Source organism: Prorops nasuta, unplaced genomic scaffold (genome assembly GCF_024137725.1).
Source record: "Prorops nasuta isolate Cenicafe-Biocafe unplaced genomic scaffold, Cenicafe_Pnas_1.2 PNAS00002, whole genome shotgun sequence".
In the NCBI taxonomy this organism is placed as follows: Eukaryota; Metazoa; Arthropoda; class Insecta; order Hymenoptera; family Bethylidae; genus Prorops; species Prorops nasuta.
Genome location: NW_027116799.1, coordinates 4716914 through 4742668, shown reverse-complemented (window position 1 = coordinate 4742668; position 25755 = coordinate 4716914). Strand labels below are relative to the sequence as shown.

General features: G+C 43.2%; 1 protein-coding gene across 8 annotated transcripts in view; it reads right to left on the bottom strand.

Annotated features, from left to right (window-relative positions):
* The window catches only part of LOC136777083 (synaptogenesis protein syg-2-like), a 72932-nt gene that overhangs the window by 15285 nt on the left and 31892 nt on the right, over window positions 1-25755 (bottom strand). For 7 of the 8 annotated variants that reach the window (XM_066733187.1, XM_066733180.1, XM_066733149.1 and 4 more), the window contains exons 5-8: window positions 21033-21143; window positions 14577-14804; window positions 10173-10324; window positions 3375-3516 (exon numbers count right to left, since the gene is read on the bottom strand). In XM_066733187.1, the coding sequence (XP_066589284.1) occupies window positions 3375-3516; window positions 10173-10324; window positions 14577-14804; window positions 21033-21143 (633 nt within the window). The remainder of the gene's footprint in view (window positions 1-3374; window positions 3517-10172; window positions 10325-14576; window positions 14805-21032; window positions 21144-25755) is intronic. The other variant, XM_066733201.1, reaches the window with a different exon arrangement.

Here is a 25755-nt window from a genome sequence, read left to right as displayed (position 1 = left end):
ACTCGATAAAAGCGATAATACTTTTTTGCTTGCTTATAAATTATTAAATAAATAGGATTTTATATCAAAGCATCGAGTTCATTCTATAAATTATTACTGAGTTACTATGGTAACTGTAAACTGCTGTTGTTAGGCGATTATTTCTTTGATAATTCAGAGATTTAAAAAAAAAAATGTTGAATTTTTAGTAACTGCAAATGGAAGCAAGGATAACGATAAATCAGTGCTGCATTTTGATATGTGGTTGTACACATGTAGAATCCAAGGTCGTCGCGCTCACCTACAAGGTATGTATTTTGTTTCCGTGAGAGGCTCGTTATTTTTCAACGCGCGCGTTTCGCGTATTTTTCCTCTTCGTGTAGTTGTTTTTTCTTCATGTTCAAATCTATCCCGAAAATTAAAGCAAAAGTGTAATAACAAAACAGTTTATGGTATATTTACTTTATCCTAATTAACTCGAATAATTAAAATTTTTGTTTGCCAATTAAATTTGGAATCCGAAATGTGCCTATATCAGATCGTTTGGTTTTGTCGTTTCGCACAACGGTATGGCGACTTTAATTAATGTTTCGTTGTTTAGGATCGAATCTGACCTCTTTCTCTCCCTCGATAAATTTACTTATTTAGGACCGTGGTCAACGATAATAACAGTGGGTAACTATACTGGTTGCTTCACAGGTACTGCAGGCTAAATTTGAAGAAATTGCAAAGGAGGTCAAAAGAAAAAATTCTTTTAAAAATAACCTTTTTTGTCAAACAAATGCTAGCTTTCTTTATGCTTCACTATTCACACACATTTGAAAGATGTGTATTTATTCTTATTTCTCCTGCAACATATCCGGTGGTAGTACGTATACATATTAATTCACATGATCCGCTAGAGTCACGTTTTCTTCTGCCACATCGTGCACAATAACATAACTGTCATTTCAAAAAACGAATATTCCTGCATGATGAATATTTTTATGAACTTTTCTCACGTCTCGGGACAAAACATCGGTTACTTTTACTAAGTATGGAGAAATATATTGACTACGGATATAGCGAGGTAGAAAGGAACGTGACGCTATAGCGGAGAGAGCTATAAGTATAGAACTCCTAAAGAACGAAGACATCGATTCGAACAACTGAATGCTTCTACACTTATTTATAAATAAAACTAGTTTGTGGAGAGTGCCAAGATTAACTTCGTGTAAGACAAATGTTGATTAAAAAAAAATCTATTTTCCAATACCTCATGAGAGATTCCTGAGAGAAAATACGATCTATACACCGTCACTTATTAATCTCGTAAATATTTACCAAAGTTGATGGTTATCAAAGAAACAAGCGTTTTTTTCACTTTGATTCCCATGAAAAAAAGAAGGTATACAGATTTTTATATTATACTGCACTTGAGAATATTCGATAGAACAGCACGATTTCTTATCTTTATTTTAAAAAATATTACAAGAAGCGCATTACAGTGTTACAAAGTAAGCAAAAAGAGTATGGATATAAAAATATTTACTGAAATACTCAAGCATGGAAAACGTATCCTTGCAAGGACCAGTATAGCAACATGGAGCGCGATGTACATACGCTAATCCTGCCTTGGCAAAAAGGCATAAAAACGTATTGCGATTAATCCGGGCTGGAAAAACATTTTGCAAAATTTAGTACGTGACCTGTTTTCTAGGTATATTTACGGGGCAGAGGGTGAAACAAAGGGCGAAGGTCGACGGACGAAACAGGAAAGATTTGCACAGCACGAAGTGCATCGAACGTGGCGACTGGTTTAATCCATCGCTCGCTGGCGGGGGCGGTATAGCGCTGGTGGGTAAAAATAGGGAGAAAAGAGAGAAAACTCGGGGTAAGAAGTGTTTTCTTATTCAGGACGGGCAAGTTTCGCGAGGGTCGAAGAATTGAATGCGGCGAGGCGAGCGTAAACAGAGCCGTTTGGCTATCGAAATATGCGAAAGGGAGGAAAATGGCGTGGAAACTCGTCCTGGCCCATGCTCTACCATGTAGATATATATATATATATATACTCGTCCACTAATGGGAGGCGGGAAATAGCTTTTCGGTAAATGAGCCTGCGTTATTCCACGAATTCCTGCGACTGAGCAGGTCGTTAACCACCTGACACAGCTGCTCTTCCGCACTTTTATTTGTCCCTTGAATCCCCCCCTCCCTATTTCTCGGTTCTCGCACAGTTTCTTCGTTCGTCTTCCCTTCCGGCTGCTACAGCGTCTTACACCGCGCGCACACTCTGTCATGTTTCATTCTCGATAACTATTAGTCTTATAGTGCCTGTGTGCGTGTGTGTGCAGAGGGTACATGGCCTAGAGAGGAGAGAGAGAGAGAGAGAGAGAGAGGTAAAGTTTCCGCATGAATTTCGCGGACGTCGGTTAACCGACGGACTAATTCCGCGTCGCATACACTATACGCAAGATACGGAGGGGTATAATAGCGGAGAATAGATAGAGTTGGCGCGATCAGACTCGGCCGTAAATAAATGGATAACGACGTTGCATTGGCAAGCAACGCTGGACGTATGCTCGATGCTGCACACGGATAAGGACGTACAGAGCGGAATGTCCCGCACGTGGTAAAGCCAAAGCCTCTCCGGTGCAATTAGCGAGCCACTATATCTATATATAGCATATTTGTATACGTATTAAGCGCGGAAGTAGTACGAATATATAGATATATAATTTAGCGAATCGAGTAAGCACGACGCGAGATTATCCCGTCTCGTTTTTCCAACTCTTTAATAATCCCCCATTAAAAATACAATTGCAATAAACTCTGGCGTATCCCGAGCCAGGCTGTCCAACGACGATGACGACGAGGACGAAACAAGCGCGCTCGTCGAGACTCCGATCGTTATTAAAGTTCCATTTTTGCCATGCACAGGGTGGGTGGACGGTAGGGAAGGCCATGCAGCAGCAGCAGCAGCAGCAGCACACTCTTCGTCATTCCCTTTTAAATGGAATTGAGAATTGCCAGGAGAAACCTTGTACGGATATAGAGGCTGTATTATTCGCTGGGTGATAGTCGTCTTTTGTGGACGCGGCTTTCATCGGGATAATGAAACCTCATCCGTCTCTACGGGTCGAAATTCATCTCGTGGACCGCTCGCGATATTGTCGGATCGCGATGGCGCGGTATAAATATTAATTTCGTAAGGAAGTAGTATATAGTCGGGGATTAGGATAAGATCCCGCTGTACGGCATGTCATTTGAATATAACGGTCATTTTCCCTGGGAAAAGTTTAATTAAGATTTTATTTTTCTCAATAGCCGCGTTAAGAAATAGCTAGACTGCAAAATGACAGCGTGCAGTTATTCGGTTGACAGGGCGCATATTATACCGTAGTAATAGTACTCACAGTGAACCTCCAATTTCCAACGGTCCTCGATGGCTGCGTCTGGTAGCTTGGGATTCTCAGCCCGGCACGCCAAGAATTTACCTTCGTCGTCGACGCTCGGTATCCACTGTAAAACGCTCACGCTCATTACGCCGTCCTGAAACTGAATAACATCAAAAGTATTTTAGTACGGTTTTTATTCACCACGCTGCACCCTCTCCCACAGCGTTTTTCAACTTGCTAATGTCAACTTAATCCCCGGGCACACGCGAATGTACTCGTTATACACACAAATATTATATACAACTGCAGTTTAAAAAGCGAATGGCTGTGTGTGGAGGAAGGGTGGGGTTAGAGGCCGAGGGGTGGGGAGCGTTAGCTTCGATTTTCTACGTTCATCCCCTTGGGGGGATGAAAATTATTCGAGCGCTGGCGGCGGCACGACGGCGTAGCCGCCGGTAATGAAATTCATGGGGGCTAATGGGTAAAATGGCCGTTGTCGAAAATTCATTGTAGCGCAGTGTCAAAATTCGTCGCTGTATATACCTACATAATGCCACCTCCCGTTCCCCCAACTTTCCCCACGACGATCGATATCAATTTATTTCTCCAGTAGTACCGGACCGATTATGAAATCCATTTGAAATTAGATTCGAACGTTGCGAGAACGTTGGCTAATTATCACGCTTCAAATCGACGCTGCACAAATTGTTGATTTCCAAAATCCCAGCCCTAATATAAACCTATATATTTAAGGGATATATCTATATATTTCCTCGTTTCTCTCTTATATAATGTCTATATATATATAGTATGTATATGTACGTATCTCCTTGTTAAAACTTTCGATCGAATATTTCTAATTATTTTTCCGGCAATCCGTACGTGCAATTTTTCGTAATCCTGATATAAAACGAAGCATTTCGTATTTTCTGCTATCCTCCCAGGTAAAAGTAACTGCACTCGTTAATAACGCGACAGTGGAATTAATTTGACCGGGCAATATAATTCGGATCTGTAATTATGCTAGTATGCATTTGGAAACTTAATATCCTCTGTTCAAAATGCCCCATAAATTCGGTCTATCCGCTTTAAAACGAAATAATATACACTAAATTCTACGTTACAGGGATAAAGAAAACAGACGACGACGACGACGATGAGAGAGAGAGAGAGAGAGAGAGTAGAATAAAATGATAGTTACAGTTCGATATCCCATTTAGAGATATATGGAAATATTCCGTATTAAATAGCTCGGATTGAGGGAACTACTTAGGAATACATGCGCATGTATGCAGATGAGTATCTATAGTACAGATTGATACATCCGCGTCTTTATAATGGAATATAACAGTAAAACGTCGGAGATTTGCCAGTGACAGAGAATCGATATTGTATCGTACACGTTTCGTTCGTAGATATAGTAATATAATATTAAAAATGCTGTATGTAATCACGTACAATTCCAAGGCTTTATGGAAAATTAAAATTACTATTATGTTTATACTTTTAAATCTAGTTAGAGTATTTTTTCGTACTAGTTATATATATATATATATATATATATATATATATATATATTTACATAGGTTTATATATACTTTGAAAAATAGCTATTTAATTATGTGGCAATCCTCTTGAGGATCTTTCGTTTGGTGCACTGTAGAGCCAAGGGCGAATTGAACTGTAGACGCTCGAATGGCTGGCTCATTGTGATTGAGCGGGATCCATGAGGAAATTTTCGATATTAAAATCGCAGCCAGGTTAAATGGGATTGCAGCTTCGATATTAAAGTCGGCTGGTATCGGTTCTCCATTCGCTCTACGTTATACTTGTCCAGGGCACACTCCGAAGAACCATAGACGCGATATAGATAAATTTGTATCGGTGGTTTTGGCCATACGCTATAGGTTCTATTATCTAGCTTACCTACTATTCTGCACACAATCGTACGATAAAAACTTGCCAGTTTTTCCATATCAAAGCAAACCGTCTACCTTATCGGACCCAATCAATTTTAATTTCATCCACTTGCCTCGTTAAACACTCGTTCTTTTCCTTTACTGCAAAAGACCTTTTTCTGCTATTATAACATTTCCAATAATCGCAGATTTCTCTTTAACTCGTGAAATTATTAAAATAGCCAATACGTAATTTCGACGTATCACACTGAAATATTAATTGCATCTGTTTATAATATATATTGGTCCGCGGCGAGCTCATTGTGGTTACCGTTGTTTACCGGGCATGATTAATTTCATTAACGGACAGCGAGGATTTCAACAAAGCGCCGAAATGGTAATTGATTAAGTCCATTTCGGAGACACGCACATATACAAATGCACACACACACACACACACACAGAATTTCCTGTGATTTGCATCGTGGATTCTTACCAAAGGGGAAGATTGTCGGTGTAACAAAGACGTTTGTTAAGGTTGCAGGTTGATGATACAATTTGGTTGGAGGAGAACGAGCTGGTCAAGCATAGAAAGGAATGGGGGTAAGGAGGGTGGGGAGAAGGGGAGGGGAGGGGTCCAGTTGCAAGGAACTAGAAGCCGGCCGCAATTTACGTAAGGAGTTTGTCCCTTTGTGAAGGGTTGCCGTCCTATGGCTTATTGTTAGCGCAAGACCAGGATTAACTTCTTCTGGCCAACTCGTGGAATATAGACTGGTAGGGATCGAGGGCAAAGGATAAAGGTGGGGGGATGCGGTAGCTTGTGTGTGACGTCAGCAAAAGGAAACGTGCTTGTTGCAATCGAAGCACCCGGTATGCGTTCCTGTAAATTGCTTTCCTGTGGGAGAGCTTTATACAAAATCATCCCCTGCAGCCCCTTTTGCTCGAGGATCGATGTATTATGGTGCGTGTGCGGTCTCGCTTTCGGACGGCCGAGCGCCAGCTATAATAATACGATGCAGCTAGAATACCCTTCCACCTCCCCTCCCCTCCCCTCCCTCCAACCTCAATGACCAACCATATACTCTTACGATGTGTTTTTACCGACACCGTTTCCACAGCATTGATTTCACCGATAAGTTTCAACTCTGACTCGAGTTTTTCTTGCAAAAACCAAACGTCTTTGCTTCATATTTTACTTACTCCTCCTGCTCCGCGGTTTCTTTTTGATTTATAATTTATTTTCCACTTTTCTTTCGCGCTCTCTCCCTCTCCCTCTGTCTCTTTTCATTTCCATTTTTATTTTTTGTTTGTACAACAGCACTCGCTTCGTAAAGCTTTGCCAGTAATAATCGCCGGGATAAAACTTCTCACAGCTAATAGCATGTGAAACTGTGACAAATTTAAGCTTAACGGGACTCCGGGGAAAAACCAGCTGCGCCAAGGTATTACTGGCAAAATCAGCTCTGAGAGATAAATCTGCGTACATTTGGCCCTTCGGGGGATTGCCGCTTGCCTTCGTCCCGCCTCCTCTCAAGAAGAGAGCAGTCGCGCGATATTTATTTTTTTCTACAAATGAAAATCATCCCTGTCATAAAACCACGCGCACTCTCTCTCTCCCTCTCTCTCTCTCTCTCTCTCGCTCACCGAGGAGGGATGAAAAATTGAGGCTATAAATCCAAATCATTGGCTGCTATTAATTATAGCGCCAAACATTTTGATCGTTTATATTAACAATGTTTGTTTAATTCGTAATTAAATATGTGAATAAGTACGATTTTATTGATTCAATATATCATGTATTATATAAATAGAACTATATATATGGTATATTAATGCGGTGGAGGGTGAATTTCTTGAATTCAAATATAGTCTATTATATCGAATAATTAGAGTGTGGTAATTAGTTGCAAACACGAAAAACATCGAGGCCTGGGGCTTCATTAGATGACGATTTTGATTATTAATGATATCACTATCAATCTACGCAAATTTCGAGGTCTGATAGCAATTACAGGCTCGCTTCGATAACTTATTATCAAACTGTCTGTCATTCCCATGAAACTATTAATCTAGCCACATCGGTTATGGTACATCGTCGTTCCGATAAATCAACCGGTAACACCAAACGAGTCCCCCGTACTTTCTCTATACTACGACGAATATCACTGACACCGTTGTATATCGCTGTCGTTGTCCTAGCGAGAGATGTTCAATTAAACACGTTCGAGCCTTCCGCTCGGTCCTTCGCGTAAGCCGATAATAATCACCGTTCTTCATTTTGATACTATCGCCTCTTTAATCCTTAAAGATCACACCTTCTATTAATATCATTAAGCGTACATATATAGGATATAGCAGAATCCAGCTGGTTTGAACAATATTTGCCACCTTTTTATTTTTAAATACTTTATCACAAAAATAATTGTGAATAAAGGTTAATACTTGCGATTGAAGGTAATTTATGTTTCGAATCGATATTCGAGATCAATAAGAACCTATTGAAAAAATTGGAGAACAGGGTCGAGAGGAAAGATTAATTTTTTTTCGTTAAAATTTTACAGTAATAAATTTGAAATACGTTAGTCCGCTTAAAATATATGATATAATAAGTATATTAAAAACAGGACATTTATTCAGAGATACGATAATTTTATTTTTGCTATGGAGGGATATAACTACAATAGTACATTGTGTTACAAGGGCCGAAAGTTGACGATTGCAAACGAGTGTGAAGTTGGCAGCACGAGCAAAGCGAGGGCTGCCATCATACGAATGCAATCGTCAATTTCTGGCCCGAGTAACACACGATATTTTTTATGACAAGTGTAGGAAAAGTTGCTGTTTTTAGCAAACAGTCCGAATATTGATAATAGGTCAGTATCAAGCTAAGTAGTGTAAGCAGATGAAAACAAGAAAGGGGGGTCAAGGGGGCGAAGCCCCTTGCGGGGGGCATGGGGGGCGGAGGCCCCCATAAAAGAAACATAGCAGGCTTATAATAAAAATTTTAATGTATTTCAGTTTTTAATTAAAAGTAATGGAACAATTTGTTGAATTGTTAATAACAATTGAAAATATTTTAACGTCTTGTAATTATCGCGAATAACAAAGCTGTGTAGTCATGGGAACTATTAGTTTTGTTGCTATGTACTTTTGCTGTAAATACAGGTTTTTAGCATTGGCAGTATATAAGCGAACATAGCCATAGGATATTCTGGTATAAGAGTACGCATCTGTTAAGAGTACGCAATGCCTTATCTAGCAAATTATTTACTTTATTTATTTCGTTTCAGTAGTATTTCATCAGTCAAGAACACTAGTCATATTATTCTTGACTGATGAAATACTACTGAAACGAAATAAATAAAGTAAATAATTTGCTAGATAAGGCATTGCGTACTCTTATCAGATGCGTACTCTTATACCAGAATACCCTACTATCTGTATAAAAATTTCAATAAATGTTGTAATCGATTGATCTTCTCTTTTTTCAATATATATACGCTATTTAATTTTCAGCCCTAGGGTCGAAAGTAACTTTTCGTTCGATTAATAACTCTTAAGGGATGAAAGTAAAGTAAACCGCTATTACACATTTGTGAGTAAGACTAGCATGAAAACAGTTACTTTCGGTTCAAAAAACTAGGCTGAAAACAGCCAGTTTTCAGGCACTTGTCATAAAAAATAAATCTCGTTTGTAGATGAATAGATGAATTTATTTAACGAATATGAAAATTTGTATAGAAAATTTTTAAAGCCCCAGATTTTTTCAAAGGTTAATTCGTTGCTGCAAGGCCGTAAATTCCAAAATCGGTCAAGCTTATCGCCCCGCGGGCGTCGAAAAGCAAAGATTTCTAGACGCTACAGCGAATCACGCGCAACTTCATACGGCAGCTGCACCGACAACGGGGATCCCCGAGGGACGAGCGTAGCCAAATCCTGCCAGTTCTTGGGAAATATCCGCGAGAGATTTCTTCACCATGACGACATTTCCCACGGGTGAGGGATCAAAGACGATAGGACGTCACTTTTATGACGGTGGATTTTGTAAGGCGCGTAGCCAATTCCCTCGGAACACGCCTGGCCGACGTATGGCAATTTTTTGTCCTCGAGATCCATCTTGCATCACCGTCCCGAAGGATACTCCCCCTTCCATTATGTGTATAGATATACATATACCATTGAACTCGATGATATTTCTAGCTTCCCCACGTGACCTGATCTTGTCACTCTTTCTCTTTCTCTCTCTCTCTCTCTCTCTCTCTCACCACTAGCCAATGATAACCGTTCGACCTAAACAGAATTTTTAGTGCTAAATATGAAATTTAAATCCCCTCCCCCCCCCCTCCTCAACGTGCAACAAGAAGAGAATACAGCTTTGGGAGATTCAGGAACACGAGACTTACGACGGGATCCTGTCGCTGGCAAGCCACCACGCCTTTAGTATTGTCCAAAAGAACTTTTTCATTCACTTTTTAAATTCTCTCTCTCTCTCTCTCTTTTTATTCCTCTCTTGCACCTATAGACTATAATAATAAATCTACGTGGAATTGAACGTAAAGAGCAAAACGTAGCGAGCTTAACGAAAAATCTACTTTAACCTGGCGTAAATGTTTACCGTAATTAAGTACTTCACGGTATCTTAACCGATGCGGAGTTCCACGAGAAAGTTTGGTGGAAGCTATTTGCCAAGGATACACCGTAGCCGCTTACCAGTTTTAAGTTCATTATGATCGAAGCAAAGTTGGAGTTTTCGACCTCTTGCACCTTTTCTATTTTTACTCCCGTTACATTCGGTTTTGCCATTAATTAAAATCGCCTCGGTGCTATTCAATTATAGCAGACCGTATATATATACATCAACGTTGGAGAGAAACGATAGAAATTTTGTAGTAAAGAGTAAATTTTACAATATACTCACGTTCCTCGTGGTCTTCTTCAGTTGTTTGGACGCTCTCCACCAGGTTAGGACCGCCGGAGGCTTGGAACCAGCGCTACGACATTTAACCTCGTACCTCACTCCAACCGATAAGCTCTTATTCTTATCCAAGATTTCCACCATCAATGGCCTCACTGCAAAAGCAAAACGATGGCAAATATCAAATAATTGTGACGCAGCTGCCAAAATCCTTTTCTTCCCAAGTAACTATCTCTCTCGTCTTTCTCCTTTTCTTTTTACACACACACACGCAGATACCTGTGATCGAAAACAAAGGGATATTACAGGAATCCTAGGGAATTTCAGGCATCACCGGAAGAATCCATTGTCGATCGCTACCAGGGAATTGTCATCTTCCAAGGAATTTCCGTTCATTATGAATTTTCTCCAAGTAGAAGAGACCTCGAACTGTTACGAACTGGCGAGCACTTCCCTATTAATTAATCATCCGTGCCATCCTTAGTTAGAGATGGTATATTAAGGAAGGGTGGTTAAGGCTTGACCGGATCGAAGTAAGCTGCTCTTTCGTCTCGAGAGTTGGGAGAATAATAACTCGCAAAAGTTTCGAATGACTGGACGCGAGAAAAGGGCTGACTATTATATATATATATATACACATGGAGTGATTCGCGAGTCTAGAGATAGCCAGGTGCTTTCGTTTAGCCGAAACTCATCCATCCTTCCTTACTCCCCGGCGTTAATTGGCTCGATCCAAACTCTTAAAGCCTACTCTCCGCCGCTACTTTATTATACTTTCAACTTTAATAGGCTACCATTACGCATTGTTCATTATTATCTTCTCACGTTCCAACGATAATTATCGGAATTTCTGATCTCCTCGACCATTCCACTGACCCAATTAACGCAATTCAATCAATAGCCATATCATTTGTTTGCTTCTCCTGCTTTCATTACGCTATTAATTTCCTCTGTCCCCCTCTTCTTTTTTTTTTACCAATAATTACACAATAGTGATTAATCGCTTTAATCTTTTTTCTACTCTATTTATTGCTTCCCTGTCTCGCTCTTTTTTTGCCGCACGAGTATCTATCGATTTGACAATATTAATCGGCAATTTGCCCTTTGATGTTTCCGCTAGGTGCTTTAGTTTTGAATTTCAACGAGAGAAGTGTTCGCGATTTATTCGTTCGGGGAATAGATGGTTATTAAACGAATAGCGGCGCCAGTTGAAAAGCAACCATCAGCAAAGTCGACAGTGCTATAACAATTTGATGCTTTGTCAGCCTGTAATCACCGACTCATTGTCCTCGTCGCTCGTTATTTCCGGATTCGCGTGGTAACACCATGCACATTGCTAAATCTTTTAAGTGGTTCGGTTAAAAGGTTCTTCGTAAATACGCGGAACTACCTCGAAGAAGACTTTGCTCGGCCTTAAAACTTGTCTGGCTCGCTTCTCGAAATCGGCGAATATTTTCACAGCTGGATCTTACCGCTGCTTTTTCCCCGAAGCTTCTTCCGCGCGAAGAATTTTCACGGAATTACCAATGCGAAATTACAATTTCCGGCAAGGGCGGAGTGACGTGTGTCACGAGAGGAGCCGTCTCTTTAGCAGTTGCGCCGGAAGGCTCGGTAAACCCTGTCAGAAACAAACATGGTCTATAAAAGTGAACAAAAAAAAAAAAAAAAACAAAAAAGAAAAAAAAAAGGCAAGAGAAACAGCCATGCAGCTGGAAGTGGCTGAGGTAACTTACGCACACCGGACGAAAATTCGTTACACTGCACTTGGCACGAGTCGCACACTGACCATGCAAGAACCGGAAATTTGCGTCCTTGTTCTCAACAAAAATCTGGCCAATTCCCTTCCAAGTGTATTTAATCTCAAGCAACTCTCTAATCACTGCCGGCAGTTTTAACCAAAAGCTTTATTATTATTATTATTATTACTGTACCTATATACTCGCCGGGTTATATCCACTCAAAGATCTGTTTTTCGCCATTAAACATCTCACATATCTCCAGATATATATTCATGAATGAATATTCATTCGTGTGGATGAAATACCGCAACTCGCAGTTTATTTTCTGGTCAAAGTAGATTTTTCCTACCTTCTCCCCCCACCCCCATGTTTCTGCTGGTCTACAACGCAAAGATATTTAAGGTGAAGAAAATTAAGGTTGAGCAAATAAAATGGTTCGGAGCGTAAAGCGGAAAGGGGAGGAATATTCTGTGCGTGGGATGTTAAGGAGAGGAGTGGGGGGTTTGGGGGGGGGGGGGTTAAGAGAGTGACGAGGTGCAGGAGAGAAAGAAACGCGTGGCTTGGGGGTAATTAGAATTCGTAGCGCGGACGACGGAGGTCGCATGCGCGGCCGAAAACAAAAGCGGCCGGAAAATTACTGGCTCCGCGAGAGTCTGAAATTTAATTTGCAAATCAAAATTCATGCCGGTCCCGTCGTAGCCAGATAGAGAAAGGGGCGTTAGAGGGGTGTGAGTGGGGGAGAGGTTGAAAACGCGAAAAGCTTGAGGCAGCCAACAAACAATTAGTTGCCTCAGGGCCAGAGTAGCTTGGCTAGCTGAAACTTCGCGCGTCTCGTGCGAGATTTATAGAAATTAGTATGGCGACTTAAATACTGCCTTACGGGCCATTCCCATTCCTATTTAACGACCGATCATTAAGCCAGCCGATGGAATACGCTATGCGAGAATACGACGAAACTACTACGGTTCGAAGTGAAATCTTTGCGAATATGCCTGACTTCACGACGATATTACTACTGTAATTTGGCGAAGCCGCGAACTCCCATAATCACCCCTGAGTGTCACCAGCAAAACGCATTTTCACCGGAAACTACGAATTAATCGACGGTATATACTAATACTAATCTATTTTTCTACCGGTTGCGTTGGAAAGGAAAAATGACAAAAAAAAAACAATTCACTAACACACACACATACACCAGAAAGAAGTAGCGTCCCTTCGAGCGATTGTCCCCTGCATGCAACAACAGGAGGGGGAAAATTAATCGATTTTCCTACGCGTTATAATTCGTCTGGACGCAGATTAAAAAAGTATGTGTCGGGAGAACATTTTAGAAGTAGGAATCTTTCCCGAAGGCGGATGCAACTCGTAAAACTCCCAGGTACGTTTGCTCGTTATCAGGCAGAGTCAACTTACAACGTGAAAGTCCGCGTAATTAGATCGGAGTTCACGAGGGGGCGGCTCAAAAGACCGTTCTTCTTTTACCTGGATAGTATTTAATGGTCGCGACTCGCAATCCTCCGGCATCGGAATTCTTTTTAAGGGCTCTAGCAACGTGACCCTAAAACACCTCCTCCATCCTGGGGATCCCTATACACCGCTGCTGTCAACGTGTACGAGCCGAATGAGAAAATAACAATCGCTATTACCATTTTATATTTTGCGTCGACGTCGCGCTATTATCGTAGATACTACTTGTCGCAGAGATTCGTGACTTCTCCACTGGCAACTCTACACATATAATGTACATATATGTTATGATAATTCTAAAAAAAATAGGCCGCGAGAAAAAGCAGTGAAATGACATCGGGCAAAGACACGCAATTGGTAAATACTAATTTTTTTATATCGCCTATGAGTATATATATATATATATATATATGTGTGTGTGTGGAGGGGGGGGGGGAGTATTGACAATAAAATGAGAAAGATGCCATTTTTCTATGAATTTTAAAGCGAGAGATACTTTATCATCGGACCTAATTCAATACCATTGTGGGCGCGATAGATTGGCGAGCGCGTCAATACGATCCAGAAATTCCGGCCAATTCCGGAAGTGGCGTTATTAATGACGCTACGGAGTTGATTGGTTTTCGACGTTGTTCGAGCCAGCGATGAATCCATCCCTTCTACTCGGTCCGGCCACTGGCCCATGTAATCGCTGAAAAATGTTTCAATTTGGCCCCTCCGCGAATATAAATATCGCGCTACGCACTTTAGTTCAAGCTGCGTGGATGAGCGAGAGGATACAAAAGTGCTTTGGAATAAATCAAATGAAACATTTGTTGCGCGACTTTCAAAGCTGGAATGAAATTACATTAGCGATACATGTATGCATGCATCACGTCAAATGAATCGTAGGATTTTAATACAGAGTCGGAGGAAAGCTCCAGTAAAATTTTACAAAGATTAATCAAACGAGAGATTAAGCTCGCGGATATACGTGGGTAAAAGGATGGAAAATTCACGATTGAGCGAATTTCTGCAAAAGTTAAAACGTAAAATTTGGTTCGAGATTGAAAGTTTAACAAATGGTTTTAATAAGGTTTAATAAATTGGCGGAGGTGATTGAATTGTGCCGAACAAAAGTATATATATATATATATATATATATATATGTGTGTATATATGTGTGTATATATGTATGTGCATGTATAGGTGTGCTTACTGCTCAATTCAATTGTGATGTTGGTAGTGGGCGGTGGTGCCAAATCGTTGTTGCTGGCCTTGCATGATAATTTGGCGCGATGGTGATCCCGGGTGAGATTCTTCACCGTGACGTAGCTTATGGTTACGACGTTAGTTTCACCTCTTGGCCCCTGGGTCTCCCTAACCTCGGTGGACGCATCGATTATTCGAGACTCGAGGAACCACACGACTCTGGGTCTTGGTTTACCTGTCGAACAGACAATTGAATTATGACAGGCCGCAGCAGCAATGCGCCTCGCTCTCAGTCCCAGCTGCATCTCTTTAACCCTGTAAACGACAAAAAGCGATGCACTATATCTCGTCGGATATCGGTTGCCTCCGCGTTCTTGTGAAATTTCACTTATATTCTCTTGGCAAATCAGTTTGACAACTATATAATTGCATAGGAAAATGTCGAGTGCAAAAGCTGTCTGCGCTGAAGTAGGAATATGGTAGTGGGAAGGGGGGGGGGGGGGGAGAGGACTGAAAGGAGCGCGCGAGGGTGTAATAGGAAATTCAGGCGACGAATCCCTTAAGCCAGTTGGATTATGGATGGAAATTAATTAGGAGCGGAGGATAATTTCACGTTGTCACTTAATTGGCGGGCGTGCGAGGAGACGCATGGGGGTAATTCGAGACGGCACGGCAGTATCGTACGTCGGCGGGTGTTTCGTGGATCGCGCGTGGATCGTCAATCACAGCCGCGTATACGGGACGACCCCTATTTGCCAGCGACAATTGCATCGGGAATGACTTCGATCTGTTCCTTAATTTACTGACCCTCGTTACGCCTAATCTAAATCACCCCTATAGCTATTTCTCCAATCCTGCGCTGCACGAATAGCAGCGTACCATTCTCTCGGCCCCTAATTATATACGCGCGAGCGTTGCTTCATTTGCCTTGGCGAATACTCGAGCTTCTCGCATTAGCTATTTAGAATTGGAAACTGTTTCGTGCCGTCTCCTTTCAAAGCGACCCACCCACCCTCGAATCGCTCTGAGCAACTTCACACGCCTGAATAATGCAGTCTCGCGCGCAATTCCACGCGATAAACTCGTGAATTACGAAGCTTTCGTTTGTTTTTCGCCTCGCTATTTCGACCGAGCTCGTTACGCATCCCCCCTCCATCCCCCACCCCACGCCCCCCCCGCCAGCCTATAATCTTTAATTACCCCCTAATTCTTAATGGCTCGCGAGACTACTCTCCCAATACAACGGTATAATTCCAGCGTATATTAAAAACTCGCGCGATGCGCTCGCGTAAAAATACCTGCAGCGATTCGATCCATAAATCTATTAAAGATTCATCCAAACGTATTAATTGGATAAATTATACGGGAGAACGCCCAGCGAAAAAAGTCTATTTATCAAATGTACCAAAAAATCAGTAGGAATAAATAAATGAATATGGACGAGGTTTCAAAAGAGTGCCGTACCGAGTAACAATGGGGAATAATTGAATTTTAATACTGTTCGCGAGTAATGCGAAATAAAATTGAATAAAACCAGATAATGGATATAAATATACACGCACGTGTGTGTGTATATATATATATATAGCATACAGAGGGAACATTTTTATAATCGATATGTGTTCGATTTTTTTACAGGTTATTGAAAAAGTACATGCGGAGCGAAGCTGCGTTATTACGCATATTAGATTTATTTAAAGTTTTGAAAAGCGAGGTACGGTTCGATAGATTATTATTATTTAGGAGGGTTTGGGGTCTGACCTGACCAGTGATCGGAGCACGAGACGCGTCGAGTAGCTTCGGATAAGTGTCGGGGAAGGAACCGAAGCTCGCGTAATGCAACTGGTAGAGTCAATTCCGGAAGGCACTCTGCGCGTCAACTGTCGTCTGCAGGACGTCCTGTAACCCATCGAGCGAATTAATTTATCCCTACCTGCCATATCACATCCCCCTTAATACCACCAGACACTCTCCTCCCTCTTTCTCTCTCTCTCTCTCTCACCGCACCTATCGAATCCTCTTAGTCGTCGGCAAAAGATTTCCAGAATTTTCGCGCGTGCACCGCAAGAGACACCGAAGCTCTCCATAACCTGCAGGCAAGAACACGTTGCTCCGAAACGTGACAGCACCCAACGATTTCCCAGAATTATTTCATTGGCCAATATCGCTCCCGAATGGAAGGCTCGGATTTTTATCGCTCCCCCATACGATATCCGCGGAATACAGGCAACTTGTAGGATGTAGAATAAACGGGATCGTAATAATGTTAGACGCTCGATGCGACGACGAGACCTTTACCGAAAAGAGAAAAGGATTTGGAATAACGGCTCCAGTCAGAAATTTATGCCCCTTGCGGGATCCAGAAACGTCCCTTTTACCCCCTGCAGCAGCATGCCAATTGATAAGGGAAGGGAAGCTACGATAAATCAGCCATTTCCTCCCCTGGAAACCTCCGGATTTTTGTCACCTGACGAAAATTCTCGCGTCGAGACAAATCGACCCTGTTAGTCTTGGCTGAGGCAACGCGCGCTCTCCCTTATTTAATCGAATCCTCGGAATAATCCTGCTCTCTGTAATAACGCGCGGATATAGCGTTCCTCTAGTCTTTTTTCCCCTCTATTTTATTTTTTATTAAAACTAGTGCGCGCGCGTTATCGTTTCTCCGAGTATAGCCGCCCCGTGCAGCGTTTCCAATTGGACAAATCCTCTTGGCGTTTTTCGTCGGCTAAAACAAACCCCGGAGCCGTACTGCGAAGCTATAAAACGGTGTTCAAAGGGGGCGACCTTTCAACAATACCCGAAGCCACCGCGAGGAGAGTGGTCCAGCCTGGAAACACGCTGCATTGTGTAGCAACAATGCTCTGCACAATGCGGCTTCTCTTATAATGCGAGGATGAAAAAGCTCGAGGGAGAGGAGGTGAGGGGGCAAAAGAGTGTATCGGGCTGCCGATTTTGATGCAACGGAGAAAGCCCGACCGTTTCCTTGAAAACCCTTTCTTTCTTTTCCTTTCCTGGCCCGAGGCTATATACGAAGACTTTCTCAACAGGTTTTCGTCAAACTTATTGCGCGCTTCTCGTACACGACGTCATTTGGCGATAATTATATATACGCACCCTGAAGAATAATCCGAAGAAACCGGACATCCCGAGAAGACCCAATAGCGGATCCTTTTCACGCTAGTGCACGATTGGTCATGAAAAAGGAAGAAAATGAAAAGCCAGACTTCTTCGATTATTTGGTTGTACGCACGCGGTATCTTCCGGAGGACAATATATATTTTATCGCGAATCTTCACTACTAACAGTTAATTTCGCGCTCAACTTGGCCGGGTTTATACGTGCGTTCGCGTTATTGCGTATGAACTAATATTAACCCCCGTGGTTGGTTTGTGCGGGGTCTGCACACCTGGGGCGGCATAGCTGCGAAACGGGACGTTGACAGGGTGGATGAGATATTTGCAGGGTAAGCAAGTCTCGAAGCTGAATCGTTAATATCATCAAGCGAATTACTTGCCGAGTTCATAACTAATTGATCGAAGCTCCGCGAGTTAACGAATCCTTCGTAAAATAAATATCTCGCCATAACTTGGCCGCGTGTTTGGATAAAACCGAGAATTGTCTGTGTGTGTGTGTGTGTGTGTGTGTGTGTGTGTGTGTTACGCACACATTGTTGGAGCGATGGGGTGAAATTGGTTTGGAAAGTAGAGAATGACAAGCAGGTGGGCCGTAAGAAAAGTGGAAAAGGGGAAAAAGTAGAAGGGTAGGTATAGGATGGTAGCGTTTCACAGGATTTTATGCGACAATAAAATAAATTAAAGCCGTGGGCGTCGTCCGTAGTGTATGGTACGGGCTGGAAAGGCAGAATTGCGGAATGCTGGGCCAGGTTGGCAGCATCGCGTCAGAGGAAACTTTTGCTTTGCATATGGAAGCCAAAGCGTACAATAAACTCGAATAGGAGTTGGGACGCGTCACGTCTGTCCTATCACGTCTTTCTCCGTCCTACCGCAGCCTCGTTTTATAACCCTGCTGCACACCATACCGTATTCGTCATCCCCACTGTATCACCCGACAGAGTTACAATTTACTCTCCTTATGGACTTGCCGAACTCTCTCTCTCGCTCTTCTTTCTCTTCCTTATTCGTACAAGCAATTTTTACCCTCTTCGGTCCTTTTAAACAAAATCCTAGCTGTAATGCGCGAAATTTCCCTTTAATCCCTCGAGACCTATCCAGGTATCGTCGGATGCATATATAGTTGGTCTCTCTCTCTCTCTCTCTATATATATATATATATATATATATATAGTATAATTACACGTGCAGTGATCCAGCGCTTATTAGAAGCTCTTTTTATTTCTCGCAGGCCGAAAATGGCGACGTTGCGCTAGCTACTACCCTATACCTACCCCCTGGTGTGCCTCGATAACCTGGCCTCGTTTTCACGCTAGAGTAAATCATACGGCAGGTACCTGAAGTCAGGGCAAACACCCTGGAAATTAACTTGTCTCGGCTCTTTCCCCCTCGGTCTCTCAGAACCTTTATGCATAAGTACCAAGCTTGCGCGTAGCTGAGTAAATCTTGGCAAATTTCGGTCCCTCCTAAAGCGAGAATTAGGTTTTCAACCGGTCCGCAGGGAAAAATCTCGTCGGAGCACGAGAAGGGCTCCTTCGTTAAAAGCGCCAGCCTAGCTCGACTCTCGGGGCTACAAAGAAAACTTAATGGGTCGCGACAAGTTTTCAGGCGTCAGCTCGGGGTGCGGGATCGCGTTACGCGATAAGCCTCTCGTGCAGCGACGAATCTACCGAAGATAAGTAGACCGGAGGTTTTCGGAATTTTGAGGGTGCTGTGCGGGTAATTAATGGTGATTAACGGCCCACATATAACAGAGACGCGACGCATTCCAATTTGCGTGGAGGTAGCTGCTCGTTAGTCTCTGCTGCGCGCTGCTAGTTTGTCGATTGATGGTTGGGACCGTCAAACGCGTACATATATATATATATATGTATGATTACGCGAGACGCTAATACTATATACATATATATGCATGCAGCACTCTCGAAGTCGTCCTTATAACGCACCACCAGCATGATCGGTACCCTCGGAGAGCTCTCGGTGCAAACAAGGATTCGCTGCTCTACCTACTTGGAAATTCCAGTCGAATGCAAAATTTGGCTATTCAGCGGTTCTTCTTGCTGAAGTGAGAGATCGCGGGGACGGTGCACCGGCGGCGCGGCGGAGGCCGACGCGACGGAAGAGAGGGGAAATATAAATTTGCCAAAAGTTCCAAAGCAGTCGCTGTCGCTCCTTACTTGGTGGTGCTTTCAACACCGTCCATTTGCTCCCATCGTTATTTTTCCTTTCCGCGCCATCCCACGACATCATCACTTTCGTTGTACACTTGTCGCGCAGCAGCCAAGTCAACCGCAACTCCTCTTGGAATACGCAAACTTCGTCTCTCACCCTAGCTCTCTCCATTGACAAATCGTTCATTTTGCAGAAGCATTCGACGAAAGTAGCTGTAACTCGCTCACCCTTCCGAAGGTGGCAACGTTTTTAGCGCTTGAATATATATCGAAATCGAATGTATATGGAGGGATGTACGAGAGAGAGAGAGAGAGAGAGAGAGAGGAAATACTCCCTCGTTGGTTAAATTTAAAACTTGCACTACTGACGCGTGGCGATACCCTTCTGAAAAGATGGCGACTGAAAAATTTTAGCGGATTTCCTCACGAGCATATCTAGCGATTACGCGTAAATCGTTTCCGCGAGGTGGCGGAGCGTCTTTCGACGAATCTTACGTACCAAACGAAAAATCCTATTTCCCTGAACCGCGGAAGGCATCTCTGGCCTCCAGCCAATTCCATTTAAAGCTCCTCACCGACGCACTTGAGAGAAGAAGGGAAGCGCGGTGCACAGCAGAGGAGGAGAAGGGGGGGGGGAGGGGTTAGGGGAGAAGTAGGAATAAGTACTACTGTACGGAATGGGGAAGGAAAGGTGGTGGTAGTATGGTGGAAGAGGAGAGAGGGGGTGGAAGAGTCCACCTCACTTTTTCACAAGGCAGCGTGCGGCGCGAGGCGTCGCGACGCTCCTGGAACGCCGCCAATTTTCATCCTTGATTCGCCGCAGCTCCGCTTTTCAGCGACGTACTGCGAAATTGGTCCGTAAAGATCCTGACATTGTTAATGGACCCCCCCCCCCCCCCTCAGTCTCCCCTCGCCCATCACATTCCCCATCCAACTTCTCCCACCTTGGATCGCATCATTCAATTTCTCGCGCTCGATAACTCCTCGGGAAAACACCGGAAGTACGTCACCCTGGGGAGGGAAGGAGGGGAAGGCGAGACTCTTTATCTCTATATACCTCTCTATGCTATTCAATTATCGCGGCCAGCCGATTTTATACTCGATATAGCACGAGCGATATTTCTTTCATCCCTCGCTTTGAAACACTGTTCAATCACCAACCTCCGTGAACCTCGCAGACCAGCTCAAGGTCGGATCCCTCGGGATAGGCAGCTGATATCTGGCTCATGTCCCTCCGTTTTGCGTCGTAGATAACGGGCTTCGCCGGTGGAACTGAAAAGAGAGAGAGAAAGAGAGAGAGATAAAGCGAGAATATATAATTGAATTTTGAAATTGCATGGTTAAAAATGAAGATTCGCGCTAGATGTGTGCAATCGAGTTTCGTATAGGAAGACGAGGTTCTTTGGCCGATGGCGGAGAAATTGTTCTCGCCCTGTTGTCGCGACGCCATCAACCGGAAGCTGGCGCCGCATAAAGACTCGCTCGAAAATCGCTCCTGACAAAAGGGGAGAGAAATATTGCCGATGACTGTGAAACGGTTTAAAGCCACATTTTCACTATCGCCCTCTATTCTCTTATAATTCTCGCACTATATATTACAAAGAGCCGGCCATAATTAATCGTAAATTTTTAATCCACTTTATATCTTCGTCGCTATCCTAATGGCGGATAAAGCATTGATTTCTTCCACTTCTTTTTGAGCAGAAACGGAAAGTATTTGCGGGCCGAAACGATGTTGGAAAGCCAGCGAGCTTTAGAGATCTCTTTGGCAGGTATGATTTGCAGGATACACACTGTAGAGGAGCTAGGATTCTCTGCTGTATATCTGCTGTGTCGAGGAGAGCGAGAAGGTTTGCCTTGAGAATCCTCTCTGGCTGCGCAATGTACTATCATCTCTCGTGTATGACCTCCCTGCACGAGCCTCGGGCGAGAAAGAGAAAGGACCCAGGGATAAAAGTAGCGCATTTGAGCCTCCGGACGTAGCTTACGTAACTGCAAGCGGCCCAGAAAACTTTTATGGAAAGCCCAACGACGACTTTCAGGAAGCAGTGAGATACGACATGCCGCTTTTGTGGCTTCCTGCCCACTTATAGTATTATAAATGGGAAATAAGGTAGACTTAGATATTCAGCAAACGACTTCTCTCTTCTCCGCCTAAATACCGCTTTCCGGAAAATTTCAAATTTCATATCGATTTTTCTCCACCACTACCATCCGTAACCTCCTACTGCTGTAACTTTTACAAGTTGATCGGCTGAATAATAAAAAAAAATTACTATCTCTCGCAAGTAGTAATTTATGTGTTCTTTATCGTAAAAAAGTATGCGGAACACAAGGGACTGATGGTAGCGGAATAATAACTTTTCTTACCTTATTTATATTGCGCGAATAAAGAGTTTAAATAAGTGGATAACGATAGGGGGAGTGCAGGTACAACGTATATAGAATTGGGGGAGGGATGAGCGATATCTCGTTGATTGATTATCGCTGATTGGCGAGGATATAAGAGAGGATGACATTGAACGTAACGTAGTCTCCTGACGCCTGTTGGTGCACTAGGTGCTTTGAAAATCGATCGGGGTCATTGTGTTTTAGCGACAACGTGTAAACAGTTCGACTGGGAGTTCAATGGCTCTCTCGGTCTGCCGGATCGAGGGAAAATATATTGCTAATAGGGTTTACAGCACGGCCCGTTTGTCGAGAGTAATGCCTTATCACAGTAGCAGGCGTTTAACGAAGCTCTACTTTCCATCCCTGCAGTCGGCCACCACTCTACTTCGCTTTCATCCCCCCCCCCCCCTCCCTTTCTCCCCCTCTTGATATACTCGCTATACCGGCGAACACTTCGAGCAAGGCGATGACAGTTAATTTTTACATTTACCTATATATCCTGGCGAAGAATATATATGTATATATAAGTATGAAAGCACGCGATAATCTACTATATATATATATATATATATATATACTGTGAGGAGTAGAGTAGAGTGGTGTCACCGGTGCATAAAATAACAGAAATGTTTTTTCAATGCTGCGCGTACTCGAAGGATTAGACGGATTTTCTATTACCGGCTGAGTGGCTTGGGGTACGTTTCGAATAGAGGAACGCGGATTCCCCGCTCCCCTTTGCGAGCTCTCTTTAATCCTTCGTATGTCGCTTCGGATTAAGCGCTGGATTTGAGGTTAGGAGCAGCGCATCGGTAGCTGTTTAATCGTTATATAATTCCACGAATGTATCTTAAACGCGACAGCTTGCTTAAGCGTAACGCGAGGGCGACGTTGTTCTTGTTCGGTGCCTGAATTTTTCATGGCAATAAAAGTGTAAGCTCTTACCACTCCTTCGGACACCATCACACGTGTCTCGTTTTTACGATCGGCATTATTTTTAACGCACGAGCTTTATCGCAGTCGTCGCTTGCCTCGTTTATTTCGCTTTTCGAAAATGTACGATACGCGTATCCGAATCTCGATGATATAAACAAAAAAGCGGTAGAGATAGGGAGGCAGAGGAAGGGATAGGTAAAATTTGAAAATATGGCAAAAGTATGTTATGCGTCAACGCTATCTGGTAAACAAGCAATGCTAAAAGCACGCGTTGATTTACCAAAACTGAATATAGGATCTCGTACTTTAACGCGTGCCAACCTATTATGCTCTCCCGATGCAGCTGGGATAAAGCTCGCAAACCCATCATCATTACCGATACTCTTTTCGCTGAACATTTTTCATGATATTATTTTATGCAGCTTTTACGAGTGCATACATTGATGTTTTCTTAAAGCGTGTATAAATTACACATATAATGTCTATTTGACGTTTTTTTCTCCCCTGCAAAAAAGTATCGAGAAAATGGAGAGAAAGAGAGAGAGAGAGAGAGAGAGAGAGGAAGGGGGGATGGAGAGTGGGAGAGATAGATTGGAAAAATCGTAGATATCGAGTATATATATATATATATATATATATATAGCAAGAGAGGAGAATCTCACAGAGTGGTGAAAGCGACAAATTAAACGAACACTCGACGCAATCTCATGAAGCAGTGGATGAAGCTGGTCGTTCGGAGGGAGAGGGTGACTATTACACCTGTAGTGGAAAATACTGGCGGATGTCGATTTTACGGAAGATTCTACGAACGGTAGAAATGGGAAAGCAGGAACAATCGGGAGAAAATGCGAAGAGTTTCTGGTCGAGCGTTTGATTAGTGCCGATTGTGTCTGGCTATATACGTGCATGCAGGGTACAGTGTATCTCAAAATGTATTGGAAGCGTATAGGGGATGCAGGAGGAGGGGGAGGGGGGAGCGGTGGTGGTGGATCGTCACGTATCGTTGGAGAAGAGTGGCTGCCTGCACGAATGGTCCCCCAGTCTTGTCACGTTCGACAGGTTCCTGAAGTCCCCAGAAGTGCTAACGCCTCGTCGTGCCATTCCTTATTTCGATTCGCAGCTCCTCGTCTCTTTTAGTCGTGGAACGTGCATGCGACGACCGCGAGAGGATCGTTGCCTCGCAGGAGAGTTTCTATGAAAGTAAGGCGCGAAGCCGCCCAGCTATCTCTTCCTTTCCACGTGCCATGCCGGATGTGCCATTTGCGCGATATTCTGCCAACCTCCCCCTCCCCTCTCAGAGACGTGTTCTCTTCTCCTCCCGTATACACCGCACACACACACGCGCGCGCACACTCGACCTATCCAATGCAGGCCGTCCGCCACAATTATGATCATCAGAGCATTGCCACGTCCCGCACCAATTACATTCGTTATATTTCTTCTTATCCCGCACTGACTTGGCAATTTGTAGCTTTTACCCTCCGAAATGGTATTGCGTCCTACATATATATATATATATATATATATATTGAAGCAGAACCAGAGCAGCTTTTTCCCATACTCTTCTGTCCGTCCGCGGAAATGCTGTGATTTCCACGCGTGCAAATCGTTCAGTACAGCGGAAAATGGGAAATGGCCGTGTGCTCTGGGGAGCCTCAAAGTTATTGTATCGGTTTATTACGGGGAAAAATGATTGCGCTGCGGTGTAGCGCTGCAAAAGGAGCAGGGGATGTGAAATGCGCTAACGTTCCCTTTGAATGTATCGGACATTACGAATATTGCGCGATGTCAGTGACATATTTTAAGCGGGATCGTTTTATCGTCGACGTTGAGGTGACATTGGGTCACCAAATTTTTTCCGTTTGGTCGAGTATCGATTAAATATTGCGAGTATCGATGCGCGGAGATAGCTGCGGGCTCTCTCGTTACAGAACGCTATCGAATAACGCGAAATTCAGATCGAAGGAATTTCAGCAGCGATTTCCCTTCTTCTCGTCCGTCTGCATTTCGGTGCCTCGAGTGTGCTCCTCCTCCTACTCTTCTCTTCTGCTCCTCCTACTATACATACGCGCACGTTTTAACAGGGTACGTATAAGCGCAGGATAACGGCAAAAGGAACCGATATCACCATGGCAGCGATCCGGAAACGCAACCGCGATAACACTTTTATGACGCGTGCTCTAAAATCCACTCGCTGCTTCTGCCGCAGCTTCTGACAAAGTAACGCATTCTCTCTCCTTGATTCCTCAAAGCTATATATATATATATGTATATATATATATACACGCTCGCTTGAAAAGTACCACATATAACCGGACCTAGTAATCCATATATAACATCCTAATGTACTTTCGCGAGCGTTTCAATCGTCCCTTTCCTATTTCAGGATATCCTAACCGATCCATGAAATATCAGAATCACCTTTAACGTACAATTTCAATTGTTCTCACGTCCGCACAGCGGTAAAGAATGAATTTGAGCGAACTCTTGGCAAAAGGACTCGCGTTCCCCTGCGAAATGGACGCGTTCGATGGAACATTAAGAATCGTCTTTAGAGTCG